Here is a 14,059-nt window from a genome sequence, read left to right as displayed (position 1 = left end):
GCGGGGAATCGAAATCAGTTAAAGGACGAAAAATTAGGTGTCTATTTACTTGTGACCAATCAATGTACGCGCTATACATCATATAAAAGTAGATGTGTCCGTACCATACACTCTCTAGAAGTAGCACTTCAAGTAAAAGTTAGTGACTGTAGCTTTAGTGAAAATAGTTATATAGTGCTCTGTGAACACAAATTAGTTAGCATAAATCAGTTAAATGACGAAAAATTAGGGGTTTATTTACTTGTGACCACTCAGTGTATATGCAATACGTTTTTTTTTTTTTCTTATCAAAACGAGAAACACACACAAAAAATTATAAGGTTTGTTTGTTTTAGAACAAAGCCATATTGGGCTATCTGTTGTGTTCATCGCGGGGAATCGAAATCAGTTAAAGGACGAAAAATTAGGTGTCTATTTACTTGTGACCACTCAGTGTACATCATAATGCTATACCGAACTTCTGAATACAGTTTTATGATTTATAACAACAAAATTTCTGTTTAAAAGTCGTTTTCAAAACTGCACAAATATGTAGGATTTGTTTTAGGCTTAAGAATGTCCAGGGTTCTTTTTTTCTTTTTTTTTTTACTTTCGTAAAAATATGTGAAATTCAGAAAAATGAGATTATAGTTAATTTCAAACTGTTGTTTATGATAATTGTTTACTGTTTTATGCTATAATTACTTACTGTCAGTGTGAGTGTAATTGATAAAATTACATTCCTTATCATCCCTTAATTACACACGCCCTTGAGGAGTAGCTGCGATACCTAAGTTATCTAATGACTATTTCTTGAAACCGTTGTTGTTTTCTACTTTTAAGAAAGCAACCCACTTTAAACACAAATATCAAAATATCTGGTCTTCAATTAAAAGAACCAATCAGATAATGCACTTTCATGTTATTTGTTTACGTGTTTTTGTATGAGATAAAGCTTTGTTAAACTTTGAATAAATGTTTACATTTGTTAATTACTGAATCTTTTACTTAATAGCGACAATAATCTCTCATTCACGTGCCTCCCCCTCTTTCCAGGATAGACCATTGTACAGCTTGGCGCTTATTAACAAATTCGTCTTCATTTTTTGCTTTTATTCAATCAGTATACTTTATCTTCAGCATAACGAACCATAATTCCATTAACAATGAATGATATTCTAAATTAGAATGAAATTAAGACGTTCAGCAGACTGATGTATGTAGCTATTAACATTCATTAGTAAAAACAGTTGAAAATCGTTATAAACATTTCAAAAAATTAAAAGTTTATCTACCTGAATATTTTTCCTGTTTTTTAATATAAAAAATAGCATACGTAAATATTTATCACGTAATAAGTAAGGAACTTAAGAAATAACGCTTAACACTTTATATTTGAGGCTGAGGAAGGGTATATAATACTATATATTTTCTCTCTCGTATTGATACCACTCTCACTAGAGTATAGTTTAGATTAAAAACTATAGAGAGCATGTTTTTGTAACAACCTACGTAAAAAAAAGCAATTAATGTTTCCTGATAAGCCTTCCGCCTTGAACACTGTGATTAAATACACAAACATGTGGATATTAAGTTCTCTAGATTAGGTATCTCACGGTTCCGAGCTTATTTTCAGGTCATGTGGCGAGAGATTAGAGGTCAGGTTCGTGCATCCACTCCCTGTAGTGTCCAGTAATGACGTGATTATCAGCTATCACTGTCACTCCCGTGTTTAGAAAAACTTCGATCCTCCCTTCACCCACAGTGTTTAAAATACCCAACTCTTTTACGAAACAGTGGTTTCACGCGCCTACATTTTTCTTGCCTAGTTTTGTAACCAGCACTTTGCTGTTTGCTAGTTTCTACGGTCTGTTTGCTTCTTTAATCTACCGTCTATTATGTGATGAATATGCCTGTGTCCCCCTTTTTTTTCTTCTCTTAAATCTTATAGACATATTTATATTTCTCGTTTGGGCAAAGTTTTGGCTACGAGATATACCTCCCAATGACTGTTGTTGATTCGAGAGATAAGAATTGTGTTTGTTGTCATTCCTTCCTTAATTATTATTATAATATGTATCAACCTAAAGAATGAATTGTGTATATGTAAAGCAACATTATTTTACAGTTCCCCCATTTTAAAAAAGAATGGTTGTGAAAGAATAAATGATAAATTATTTTTAGTATTTTTCTTTCAGTAAAGTTTCCTTTTGTTCACGTGACTTTATGCAAGAGCAAGTATATATACTTGAATAGTAGAAAGGAAACTGGTGTTAATGAAAGAAATAAAATAACAAATTTTGAATGTTGAAATCCAATGTGCAGAGAAAGTGCCATGAATAAATAGTTAGCTTACACCTAACAACTTCATATAAGCACATTATTTAATGCTGTGATTTCGTAGCTGAAAGCAACCCAAGGGTTTAGTTACATAAAAATTGCATTATCGCATGGTTAGGCGTAACAAAAAAAGGTATAAATATCAAACATAACACCGAAATGCACTTTTGAACTTATTGTATTAAATAAATAATATCTGGAATGTAAAATATCACCTGTAAAATATGTTAGTTTGTAACGGCATTTATAAAATATGCACGAGACCATTATCTCTAGAATATGCGAGAAATTCGTAACTGAGCCGGGTGTGAGGTAGTCTATTGGCTAGCTTGCTAAACTGTGAATCCGAGGATGCATGGCTCACGCCCCGTTGCCGGAAAATTACGGTACGTACTTTAGAGCCATGGGTGCGTCATAAGAGTGACGGTTAAATTCCACCATTTGGTCTGAAAAGAGTAGCCTAAGAATTGGCGGTTGGTAATGTTGACTAGCTGCCTTCCTTATATTCAGTCAGTTCAAAATTAGGGACGACTAGCGAAAATAAGCCTTGCGTAGCTTTATGCGAATGTCCTAAACAAACAAGCGAGCAAAAAAATTGTGTATCTATGGAATATGTCAGACACAGATATCTGTAAATTATTTGTATCTATGGAATATACCAGACACAGAATAGCTGTTGATTATTTGTATCTATAGAATATGTCAGACACAGATATCTGTAGATTATTTGTATCTATGGAATATGCCAGGCACAGATCTGTAAATTATTTGTATCTATGGAATATGCAGACACAGATAGCTGTTGATTATTTGTATCTATGGAATATGCCAGACACAGATCTGTAGATTATTTGTATCTATGGAATATGCCAGACACAGATCTGTAGATTATTTGTATCTATGGAATACGCAGACACAGATATCTGTTGATTATTTGTATCTATGGAATATGTCAGACACAGATATCTGTTGATTATTTGTTTCTATGGAATACGCAGACACAGATATCTGTTGATTATTTGTAGCTATGGAATATGCCAGATACAGATCTGTAGATTATTTGTATATATGGAATATGTCAGACACAGATATCTGTGGATTATGTAAGAGACTTGTATCTAAGGGTATGCGAGAAACTAATATCTGTGGCATGTGCAAGATACTCCTACACATAGAATAATGGAAGACCGGTATTTGTGACAGTTGAGAAACTGATATATATATATATATGAAGTAGAAAGATAAAGAGTTTTGGCCAGGTTTGGAGGGGCGTTAAACATAAGCTTTGTTAGAAGAGTAAGGATCATTATCTCTAATGTGTATAAGTAGCGGTAGACAGATATTTATCTGCTAAACACAATCTTCATGCAGGTTGTATTGATTTGTTTACTTCATGCGAGATATAAAGACGAGTTAGTCAAGTTACTTTATGCGAGGTAACCAGACGATTTAGACAAGTTTGTCTGCTACATGCGGGATAACAAGACAAATTAGTCAAAGTTGTTTACTTCATGCAAGATATAAAGAAAGTTTAGTCAAGTTTGTTTACTACATGCGAGATAACCAGACAAATTAGTCAAAGTTGTTTACTTCATACGAGATATAAAGCCAGTTTAGTCAAGTTTGTCTGCTACATGCGAGATAACCAGGCGAATTAGTCAAATTTGTTTACTTCATGCGGGATAACCAGACAAATTAGTCAAAGTTGTTTACTTCACGCGAGATATAAAGCCAGTTTAGTCAAATTTGTTTACTTCATGCGGGATAACCAGACAAATTAGTCAGATTTGTTTACTTCATGCGAGATATAAAGACAGTTTTGTCAAGTTTGTTTACTACATGCGGGATAACCAGAAAATGAGTCGAAGTTGTTTACTTCATGCGGGATAACCAGACAAATTAGTCAAAGTTGTTTACTTCACGCGAGATATAAAGCCAGTTTAGTCAAGTTTGTCTGCTACATACCAGATAACCAGACAAATTAGTCAAATATGTTTACATCATGCGAGATATAAAGCCAGTTTAGTCAAGTTTGTCTGCTACATACGAGATAACCAGGCGAATTAGTCAAATATGTTTACTTCATGCGAGATATAAAGCCAGTTTAGTCAAGTTTGTCTGCTACATACGAGATAACCAGGCGAATTAGTCAAATTTGTTTACTTCATGCGAGATATAAAGCCAGTTTAGTCAAGTTTGTCTGCTACATACGAGATAACCAGGCGAATTAGTCAAATTTGTTTACTTCATGCGAGATATAAAGCCAGTTTAGTCAAGTTTGTTTGCTACATGCGTGATAACCAGGCGAATTACTCAAATATGTTTACATCATGCGAGATATAAAGCCAGTTTAGTCAAGTTGGTCTGCTACATACGAGATAACCAGGCGAATTAGTCAAATTTGTTTACTTCATGCGAGATATAAAGCCAGTTTAGTCAAGTTTGTCTGCTACATGCGTGATAACCAGGCGAATTACTCAAATATGTTTACATCATGCGAGATATAAAGCCAGTTTAGTCAAGTTTGTCTGCTACATGCGTGATAACCAGGCGAATTACTCAAATATGTTTACATCATGCGAGATATAAAGCCAGTTTAGTCAAGTTTGTCTGCTACATACGAGATAACCAGGCGAATTAGTCAAATTTGTTTACTTCATGCGAGATATAAAGCCAGTTTAGTCAAGTTTGTCTGGTACATGCGAGATAACCAGGCGAATTAGTCAAATTTGTTTACTTCATGTGGGATAATCTGATGGATGAGTCAGGGTTTTCTGGGTCATGAGTTTTCGTAAAATATATGGTGTGAAGGTTAACTTGTGCCTCGCTTCAACGTAATAAATTTCTATGTACTTTTTTTTACAGAGCTTATCGTTTACGATGTTTTCTTCAGGACGCCACCTTACTGGTGCATTCTAGTATTATGAAGGTATTTAAAGCGAGAAATAAGAATATGTTTAAGAAATAATCATATTTCCAACAGAGCATAAAATAGAATAATGTACAAGTTGACATTTTTTATAATATCCATTTGAAACTTGAAAAGAAATAAGGACAAAATGTGTCTGCCACATATGTCTTTATGGCCTAATTAAATTAATCTGAACATAATCCTTCTTATATACAATTCGTCATCCAAACACTATAGATAATCTTTTCCTTATTGATCGAGTATTTACTCCATTGTTATAGTTCGTATCAGAATCAGTTGAAATTGTGTTACGAAATCATTTTGTGGTACAACTGTAGGCTATTTTGTAAAACTTTACAAAGCCATTTCCTAAATTTCTTTTTAGTTAAGGAGAGTACTGCTGGTATGATAACATGCAGGGCAGTCATAGCATTAAACCGATACAAAGTTAGATAATACTATATACTACAAGATGACTGTGCTTATTTTGATATACAGCAGAAATTAATGATTTACAAATGAATCAGGACTTACCAAGTACGGCAAATGATTGGTAAGGTAACACAAAGATGAAACAACCGCTACAGCAGTCCACCGGAAGTCAGAGCTGGGTCGATCAGGGCTATACGGTCGGTGCGACTCTTGCCGACCAGGGCCGTGCAATGGCCGAGTACTTCCGCTGGAGCTGCTGGTAACACTACCGCTGCTGGCTGTTCCTGTAGCACACTCGGTTCCCGGCGACGGCACGGAGAAGGGCAGCCTGCGGCGGCGAGCCCGACAACGGTGCAGTTCCACGTCGAAGCAGCATACTAGTACGGTAATCATAAGAACACCGTGGAGACAGATGTTGAAGATGGAAAACCGGCGATCCCATTCTAGAGGATGCACAGAACATTCATACTGTTGATTCTTGTCAGGTGAACGAGCAAACACGGCCGCTACGCCGACAAATACAGCGATGACTGCCAAAACTGCTATGTGATATCTTATCTGATTACGACGGACGCTGAAACGATATTTGTATGGCCAACGCACAGTCAAAGCCCTGTCTACTACTAGAGAAGCTAGAGTGGCAACTTGAAAGGTCCTGGTGGCAGTTAATCCCCAAAGAATGAAGCTACAAGGAGGCCCAGTTCTTGGAATAACTAAACTTAGAACGGCAAAACCAAAAGCGAAGAGAGCAGTCACTAATTCTTGAGTTCCAACTGCCAGAAGGAACAAATCCACTGTCCGCCAACGCCGTCTGTACGTGTGGAAGATATAAACTGTCCATAAGGACAAGACCGCTACCAGAGGCGCGCAAGCGGACGCTGCTAGCCAGCTGTAGGCTACAAGCTCCATAAAGCAGGCAGATCGTTTCTTTCAATTCTATTAAATCCTGAATTTTCTTAGTCGAACTCTGAAACTTGACATCATTAACACTTTGATATCAATCGCTTGAAATCCTTGATGAATTACGCATTCAAGACCTAATAAACAAAAAACACAATCTGATCCAACCTTCCATGTTTACACAAACATTTAAACCGAGCTTCACAATAACTGCTTACTCTCCAGCCCAGAGACTTGTGCAAACTTACTGGTTGCCAAATATTTTAGTGAGAACAACTCTAGTATGACCAGTTTCCATCTCTAGCCTCTGAAACGTGTAGCCCAAGTGACAACAGGTTTAGCTGCAGAGCTTGTTTCTTCAGCTGCTGCCAGATGGCGTGCTTACCGAACCGAATCGGTAGAGACTAGTGATTTTGGGGACATTCCTGCCCCTGGAAACTCTCCTCTCCGCACAGAAAGGACCGGAAACTTAACGTACCATGGACCACTTGCAACAAGCTGTTTTATTGAAAGACCCCCCCCCCCCATTTTACTCTGTCTGGAAGTTTATTGTTTTAGAACTTCATTGTAATGGACGCTAGTAAGGAAAAAAACGAATCATCTGGTTGATTAACTCAGAAAGGGCCATACTTCTGTAACAATTCCAAAACTTAATATATGAAAGATACGCACAATAGATCAGTATTTCAAGATATTGTACTGTTGAGTCAGGTACACAACCAAATGGTTCTGTGAGTTAGAAGGCTCCTTAACTTTATGGGACATAGATAGATGTAATATACTTCAATGTTATACAATTCAAAAACAAACTAAGCGCGCGACACTCAAACTTGACAGCTATTTTTCTTTTAATGAAGAACGTTTCAATTTAATTTCCGAGTTCAACAGTCTCAGTTAAAAAATCGTTGTCTTCCAATGTCAGTAACGAGTTCTGTATTGTAACTACTCGTATTAGTAAAACATTACCGGATCTAAACCACACGGAGACCAGAAAACGAGAAGCATTACGTTGTATATTGGTGACATTCGGTAAACATTCTACTTTGAACGTCCAATGTTACAAAATTGGTTCACGTTCTTATTCACACAATTCACGTTAAATTTCGTGAAGTTCAGTAGACGGTGTTGTAACGAATCAGTGGTCATGTTACTGTGCGTTTTAATAGATATTGAAATTACAAAGTTTTCCTGACGGAAAACTCGACACAAATCTCGTCGTTTCCTTAATTCAGAAGAATAACTAGACGCGTTTTGCGTCATGAAACGGAAAATCGAGTTTCAAAACATCACAGAGAGAAGTCAAACGAGCCCACACACTCAGATACCAATCACGTGACTTGCTTGACTTGTTGAACCACTGGCTTTCAGCCCTCACTGTATCCCTCATGACGAAGAGTAAGTCTTAAATGTTTTGTGTACATATGTGTTTGTGCCATACACAGAAGCGGGTATAGAGTTCAAATGAATCACAAAATTCCATCCTCAGAGAGGTACATGAGCACTTGGCTTTCTTAATGGGTTTCATATTTTCACTTTGAAGTTGTAACAACTTCATAGAAAAGTAAAACATTTAGTAGGCAAGCTTCAGTGTAACTTAGTTTAGCAAATAGCATTAAAACTATCCATCCTGTTTTTAAATTTATTTAAAAAAACACCAATCTTCACTACAGTTACACGATATTCACTGTGACAGAGTTCTATGGAACATGGGTACCTATCCCCCTCGAAGCCTACGAGGAGTATTTTCCCTTAATCTCGATCTATGTCTCCCTTAAAGTTTAGTAACGAGCAAACTACCATTTGAAATCATCAGAATACATGTAACTTATTCTCCTCTAGTAATATACATTTTCAATGTCACTTTTGAATATAAAAAACTTAAAATATATAACAAAGTTTTTTTTATAAAGTATGATTAAATTGGCTCATGCATGCAATTAGTGGTACTGTTAGGCGTGATCAGCACGGCGTTAATCACTGGACCCCCATAAGTGGCTAAAAACGGGACTTCGTATATACATTGCCCATTTATAACCTCTTTTTTTTTTTCTTTTGCAAATTTATAACAGTTAAATGAGTAGATTACAAAACAGTGAAATAAGAAGCACGTTCTTACCTTCGGAAGAGTACGTGACCAGTTAAGATTGTTATGTTTAAACTCATTCTTCACGCTACGCCCCCAAGCGGAACCCGACTAGCTTCAAGTCTGAAATGTAGAACACAGAACAATTGGTAGTAAGAGAGAGAAGATAATGTAAGGTCGTGATGGAAGAGATTTTCAGATGTATTTTTCTTAGAATTGTGGCCTGTATTCACAAGTAATTATCTGATATATATATATATATTTGATTACAAACACTTAAAATTAAGATTCATTTTTAACTATCTAAATAAGTAACCGCTTTAAAATGCATGGCTGAATATAAAAAAAAGACTACTCGGTAGGACTAATGAGTATCGGATAAGTATTTTAGTATGATAGTAACTACCTCAAAAATCTAGGTTCCTAAATAGATACCTCAGTTTAGCAGAAAGAACTAGGCATAGAAATGGATATCGTAGTGCAGCAAAACAATGAATATACTCCTTGATACAGCTGGAAATAAGATAGTTTCACAAATGGATATCTCAGTGAAGCAGAATAACTACGTTTAGAAAAAGAACAGGTACCTTAGGGTAGTGAAGAAAAAATATTATTTTCAGGTACAGGGCTATCAGTGTAGCAAAATAAAAACTAGAGCTGTGTTCGGTAAAAAAAAATTATCAGAAATTAATGCCTCAGTGCAGCAGAATAAAATTAAGTACAATAATGGAGTAACTAAGGGAGAAAATATAAATAAGAGTTATGTTAAAAATGTACATCAGCAGAATTAAAAATAAAACTGTGGCCTATAAGTACAAATCAAACACCACAATCACCAGAAAAAAGCAACTACGTTAAGAAGTAAATACACCAGTGCAACAGAGAAAAAACAAAAACTAACTTCATCTGTAAACAAATATTCGGCGTTTGGAAGAAATGGTTTCATACTTTATATAGGTATCTCCATTCGGAGTTGGTCTCCAAAAATAAGCTATTACTGGTGACAAAATTCACTCTTTCTTACTAGATTTGAATAGAGCTTATAAACCAGCTTAGCTCTCATTATATGATTTTTTTATCATGGTATATTTTTTAAACATCTTGAAAGCTTACATAATAATCATTTGGCCGAGAGGTGAGTCTTTAAGAGGTTTGTTTCTTTCAGAATTTCGCGCAATGTTAACTATCTGCGCAAAACAGTCCTTAATTTTTAACTAATAGACTAGAGGGAAGGCAGCTAATCAAAAGCACCCACATCTTTATGTTGAACTACCCTTATCTGATCGAATAGTGGGGTTTGACGGTCACCCTAATAACGCACCCACGGCCCCAAAGTGTGGAGCGCGTTTTTACCTCAATGGGATACGTCAGGCCTAGCCCTAGGTTCAAAGGGCTTAAAAAGCTATCTATTGAGAGATTTTACTTTTTCATGGAAAACTCAGTTAAGAAGAAATCGTAATTACGGTTATGAATGAACTGACATCTTAATCTTGAAGTATTTTAAGCTTCTACTAAAAATATAAAAAAAGAGGATAATTAAAAATTATCAGACTGTGATCTAAAATAACATAAACAATAAAAATATTAACTTCCCAAATGTAAGCGTCAAGGCATCATTATACAATAAAATGCCGAAAACAAAAGAAACCAATATCCAACAAAAACAATCCTCACACTATACCAACTACACTTGGAGAGCTGAATAACTTTTTTATCCTTTATATCACGTACCTGGTATGGCTAACGATTATTGTTCTGGGTTGTGAATCCGAGGATTCACGGTTCACGCCTCGTTGCCAAAAAAATTGCGCTTCATACTTTGGGACCGTAGTGCGTTATAAAAATGACGGTCAAATTCCATTATTCTATTAAAGTGGTCAAGGAGTTAGTTGTAGATACTGTTGACTAGCTGTCTTTCCTCTAGTCCTTCAGTTCTAAATTAGGGATGGCTAGCTGGTTATGTAACTTTGTGCGAATATCCAAAAGAAAACCACCTAAACTTCGTAATCTATGGACAAACCACTAGTGTTAAGAACTTAGAATTCCTAAATACCAAGTTTCCATATATACTGGATATATTACACAACAATAACAAATCAAGGAATCCTGACACAAAAGTTAAAAACATGATATTAAAGCGAAACACATGGGAAGATGTGATGATCCGTTAACGAAAAATACAAAAGTTTTCCACAGAAATCGATGTTTGTGAAATATCTACCTTTGTTTTGATCACTTAAACTTGTTACTTGTTCTATCCCACTTGAGTACACGTCATACGACACAGAAATCTAACAGCCATAAAAAAGAAAAAAAAAACTCCACACTTTATATTGTTTTTATGGTATTATAATTAACTATAGTTCACGAAATATACACTTTAAGTGTACCTACTGTTTCTTACGCCTATCAGACTGAGAAGTATATTTTAATCTAATTTTAATTCACTTAAGATAGTGTAGTGAGCTTCATTTACCTGTGATATAATATGTAAATGACATTTCTATCTGCTAGCACAAACATGTTTTTTTTTATTCTAGGTTGTTTTAATAATGTTTTATTTTGTTTGTCTTAATCAAGCTTTATTGCATATCCAAGACTTACGGCATTTTAAATGTTAACTCTGGCTTTCCTTATGTAGTAAGAATTCTTTAGCGTATTCCACGTGGCCTAAAATCTTCTCCTACGATACTTGTTAATGGAAATATTTTCGGAGACACGCACACATGCCTACGTGGATAAATATATATTTATATATATACATTGAAAATAGCTAAACAAAATTAAGAAACAAGTATCAATTTGAAAATGGAATGAACAAAAAAAGTTTAGACAAATTAGAGAAAAATGAACCAAATCAAACCATGAAATGGATGAATAAAGGAACAATTTAGAAAGATAACATGAAATGAATAAATAAAGAAACTCATGGAGAAAGACAAAATGAAATGAATGCATAAGGAAACACATACAGAAACACAACATGATATGAACGCATAACGGAACACATAGAGAAACACAACATGAAATGTAATAACAAATGTATATTAAGGATCCTTGTGGACTACTGGAAGCAAATTTTCCCTTCCCTCCATGCAAAACAACGAAACAATAACAAATGGGACTAGCTTTCCAAGCAACGTGTCATAGAATAAACAATTGATTAAGTAAAAAACTTGACGAAATGGTTATATATAATTGGAAGGAATTACGCTGTACTCAAAAGTCTAATGCTAAGAATATCTATGTAATTAAAAGAACAATGTGTGACAGTCAGTTCGCGCATGTATGCATGCTAACTCACATGGAAACTCAATATTCCTATTGGCTAATTAAACAGTGATACTCATATGTTTATACGAGTGCAAAACTATGATATCTATAACATTAACTTTAAAGACAATTACATAAACAAACATGGAAAGAAACACATTAAGTTAATTCTTTACCTTTCCGTGGCTTATAAATATCGCAATACCATTAAATCTCAATACAAGAGGCATCTAAAAATTGACAGTTAGGCCTAAAGTTTAAATACGCTTTGCCTGCTACACAATCCACGACAATTATCTTTAATAGTCACTGCCACAACTTCAATCACTTTTCGATGCCTTACAACTTATACATTACGCGAAAGACAATAATTACAGGTGATATACAAATGCGATTCAGACAAACATACACACAAAAAATTTACAAAATAATGACGACAGTTGATTTTTTACACTTCTTGATATCCTAATTTTAAAATTCTAGTATTTTATAGTTATTATACGTTTTCAACTATCTCAATACAGGCGTCTAATAAATTGACAATTAGGCTTAAAAAAAAAGAGAAAATTAACCGAAATGGCGACAAACGAAGACAACTTATTTTTATACTTCTTGATACCATAATTTTATAACGTCATTTTATCAAGAGTTCGTTCAAGTAAAAAATCTCGAGATCTTACCAAAAGATGGCAATTATCCAAAAAGACAAGGTAGTTATACAGAAAAATATATAATTCGTTTATAATCATTCCATGTTTTACACTTATTTGCTTTAATATAAATAAAACTCCAGATTCTGTTTAGTAGAGTTTTGTTTAATTCATGTCCTTCTACATAATACAATAGCATTATTTAAAACATATACCCTTCTCATTAATAAATACGGTAATATTTAATAGTAGAAATTGTGACGAAACAAAATGGCGGCGTTAAAAATCGCCCGTTGAAAACCACCTTTAAAATGTCTGAATATTAGCAATGACTATTTCGCAGTATTGGCTGAGCAAATCTAAAACTTATTATACACATAAAGCCACCCAAATCGCTATATATGTGTTTATAGAGTGAATCAAAATTTCACTATTTCAACAAATTTTCATCTAAGTAATGTAAGTAAGTTACTTTCCCAGACAAACGTATAGAAGAAAAAAAAAAAAAGAACTAACCTTGCCGCTTTAATTCTTTCACAGAACTCTGCCGTCTGGGGTCTCAATGATTCCTTTCTTGTACCGAAAAGGATACTAGTATATATATATATACCAAACGATGCGCTACTTTGGGCATATAGTGAGAGTTAAGAGTAGGTTGGTAAAGATCCTGATGAGTAATAAAATCGAATCGGGTATACGCGCGCCCCGGGCTTGGTATTGCTGGCGCAAAAATATATCGCTAATAAAAAAGAAACAAACAAGTACGAAGAAAAAATATTTTAATTTTAGAAAGACATATAGGGATCGATATATAAGTAATTTAGTCAGCTATAGTAATATAGAAAGTATTAATGTTACAAAAAGTATTAAAACAAGAAACACAAAAACTACAAAAATAGGTTACTTAATTTTTTTTTAATTTCGCACACACACTAAACGATTTTGATAAACTCAAAGTTCTAATTCTTGTAGGATCTTAAAGTATTTGAATAAGGAAAATATATATTGTGCTCGCCCTTTCAGTCGTGGTAGCATTATAATGTGACGGCCAATCCCATTTTTTGTTAATAAAAGAGTAGCTCAAGAGTTGACGGTGGGTGATGTTGACAAGTTGTCTTTCCTCTAGTCTATCACTTCTAAATTGGGGACGGCAAGCGTAGATAGTCCTAAGGTAGCTTTGCGAGAAATTCCAAAAACAAACAAAGAGAATACGTGTACTTTCATATCGTAACTGACGTAAAGTAAACTTCCGCACACACACTATTCAATTCTGACAAACTCACAGGTGAAATATTTGAATAAAGCAAAATACATACAATGCAGTAATCTCTCGGTGTGGTTAAATGTATTGTTGCGTCAGCGAGTCACATGACTGGTGTGACGCCACGTTTCTAGAACTATCCCGTATCTTGGCGAATGCTTTACTAGATGGAGGGTAGACTGGTATATAAAGGAGGGTGACAACGTGACGAGAGATTAATCAACGTGACG

The 14,059-nt window shown here is 34.8% G+C and overlaps 1 protein-coding gene across 1 annotated transcript in view; it reads right to left on the bottom strand.

Annotated features, from left to right (window-relative positions):
- LOC106458629 overlaps positions 1-6,925 on the bottom strand; it is a 43,540-nt gene extending 36,615 nt beyond the window's left edge. The window contains exon 1 of the mRNA XM_022384900.1: positions 5,765-6,925. Within this exon, the coding sequence (XP_022240608.1) occupies positions 5,765-6,571 (807 nt within the window). The 5' untranslated portion in view covers positions 6,572-6,925. The remainder of the gene's footprint in view (positions 1-5,764) is intronic.
- Between the last annotated feature and the right edge of the window lie 7,134 nt (positions 6,926-14,059).

This window comes from Limulus polyphemus, unplaced genomic scaffold (genome assembly GCF_000517525.1).
Source record: "Limulus polyphemus unplaced genomic scaffold, Limulus_polyphemus-2.1.2 Scaffold495, whole genome shotgun sequence".
Lineage (NCBI taxonomy): Eukaryota > Metazoa > Arthropoda > Merostomata > Xiphosura > Limulidae > Limulus > Limulus polyphemus.
The sequence above is the reverse complement of the archived record's forward strand: the minus strand, read 5'-3'. Positions and strand labels throughout refer to the sequence as shown.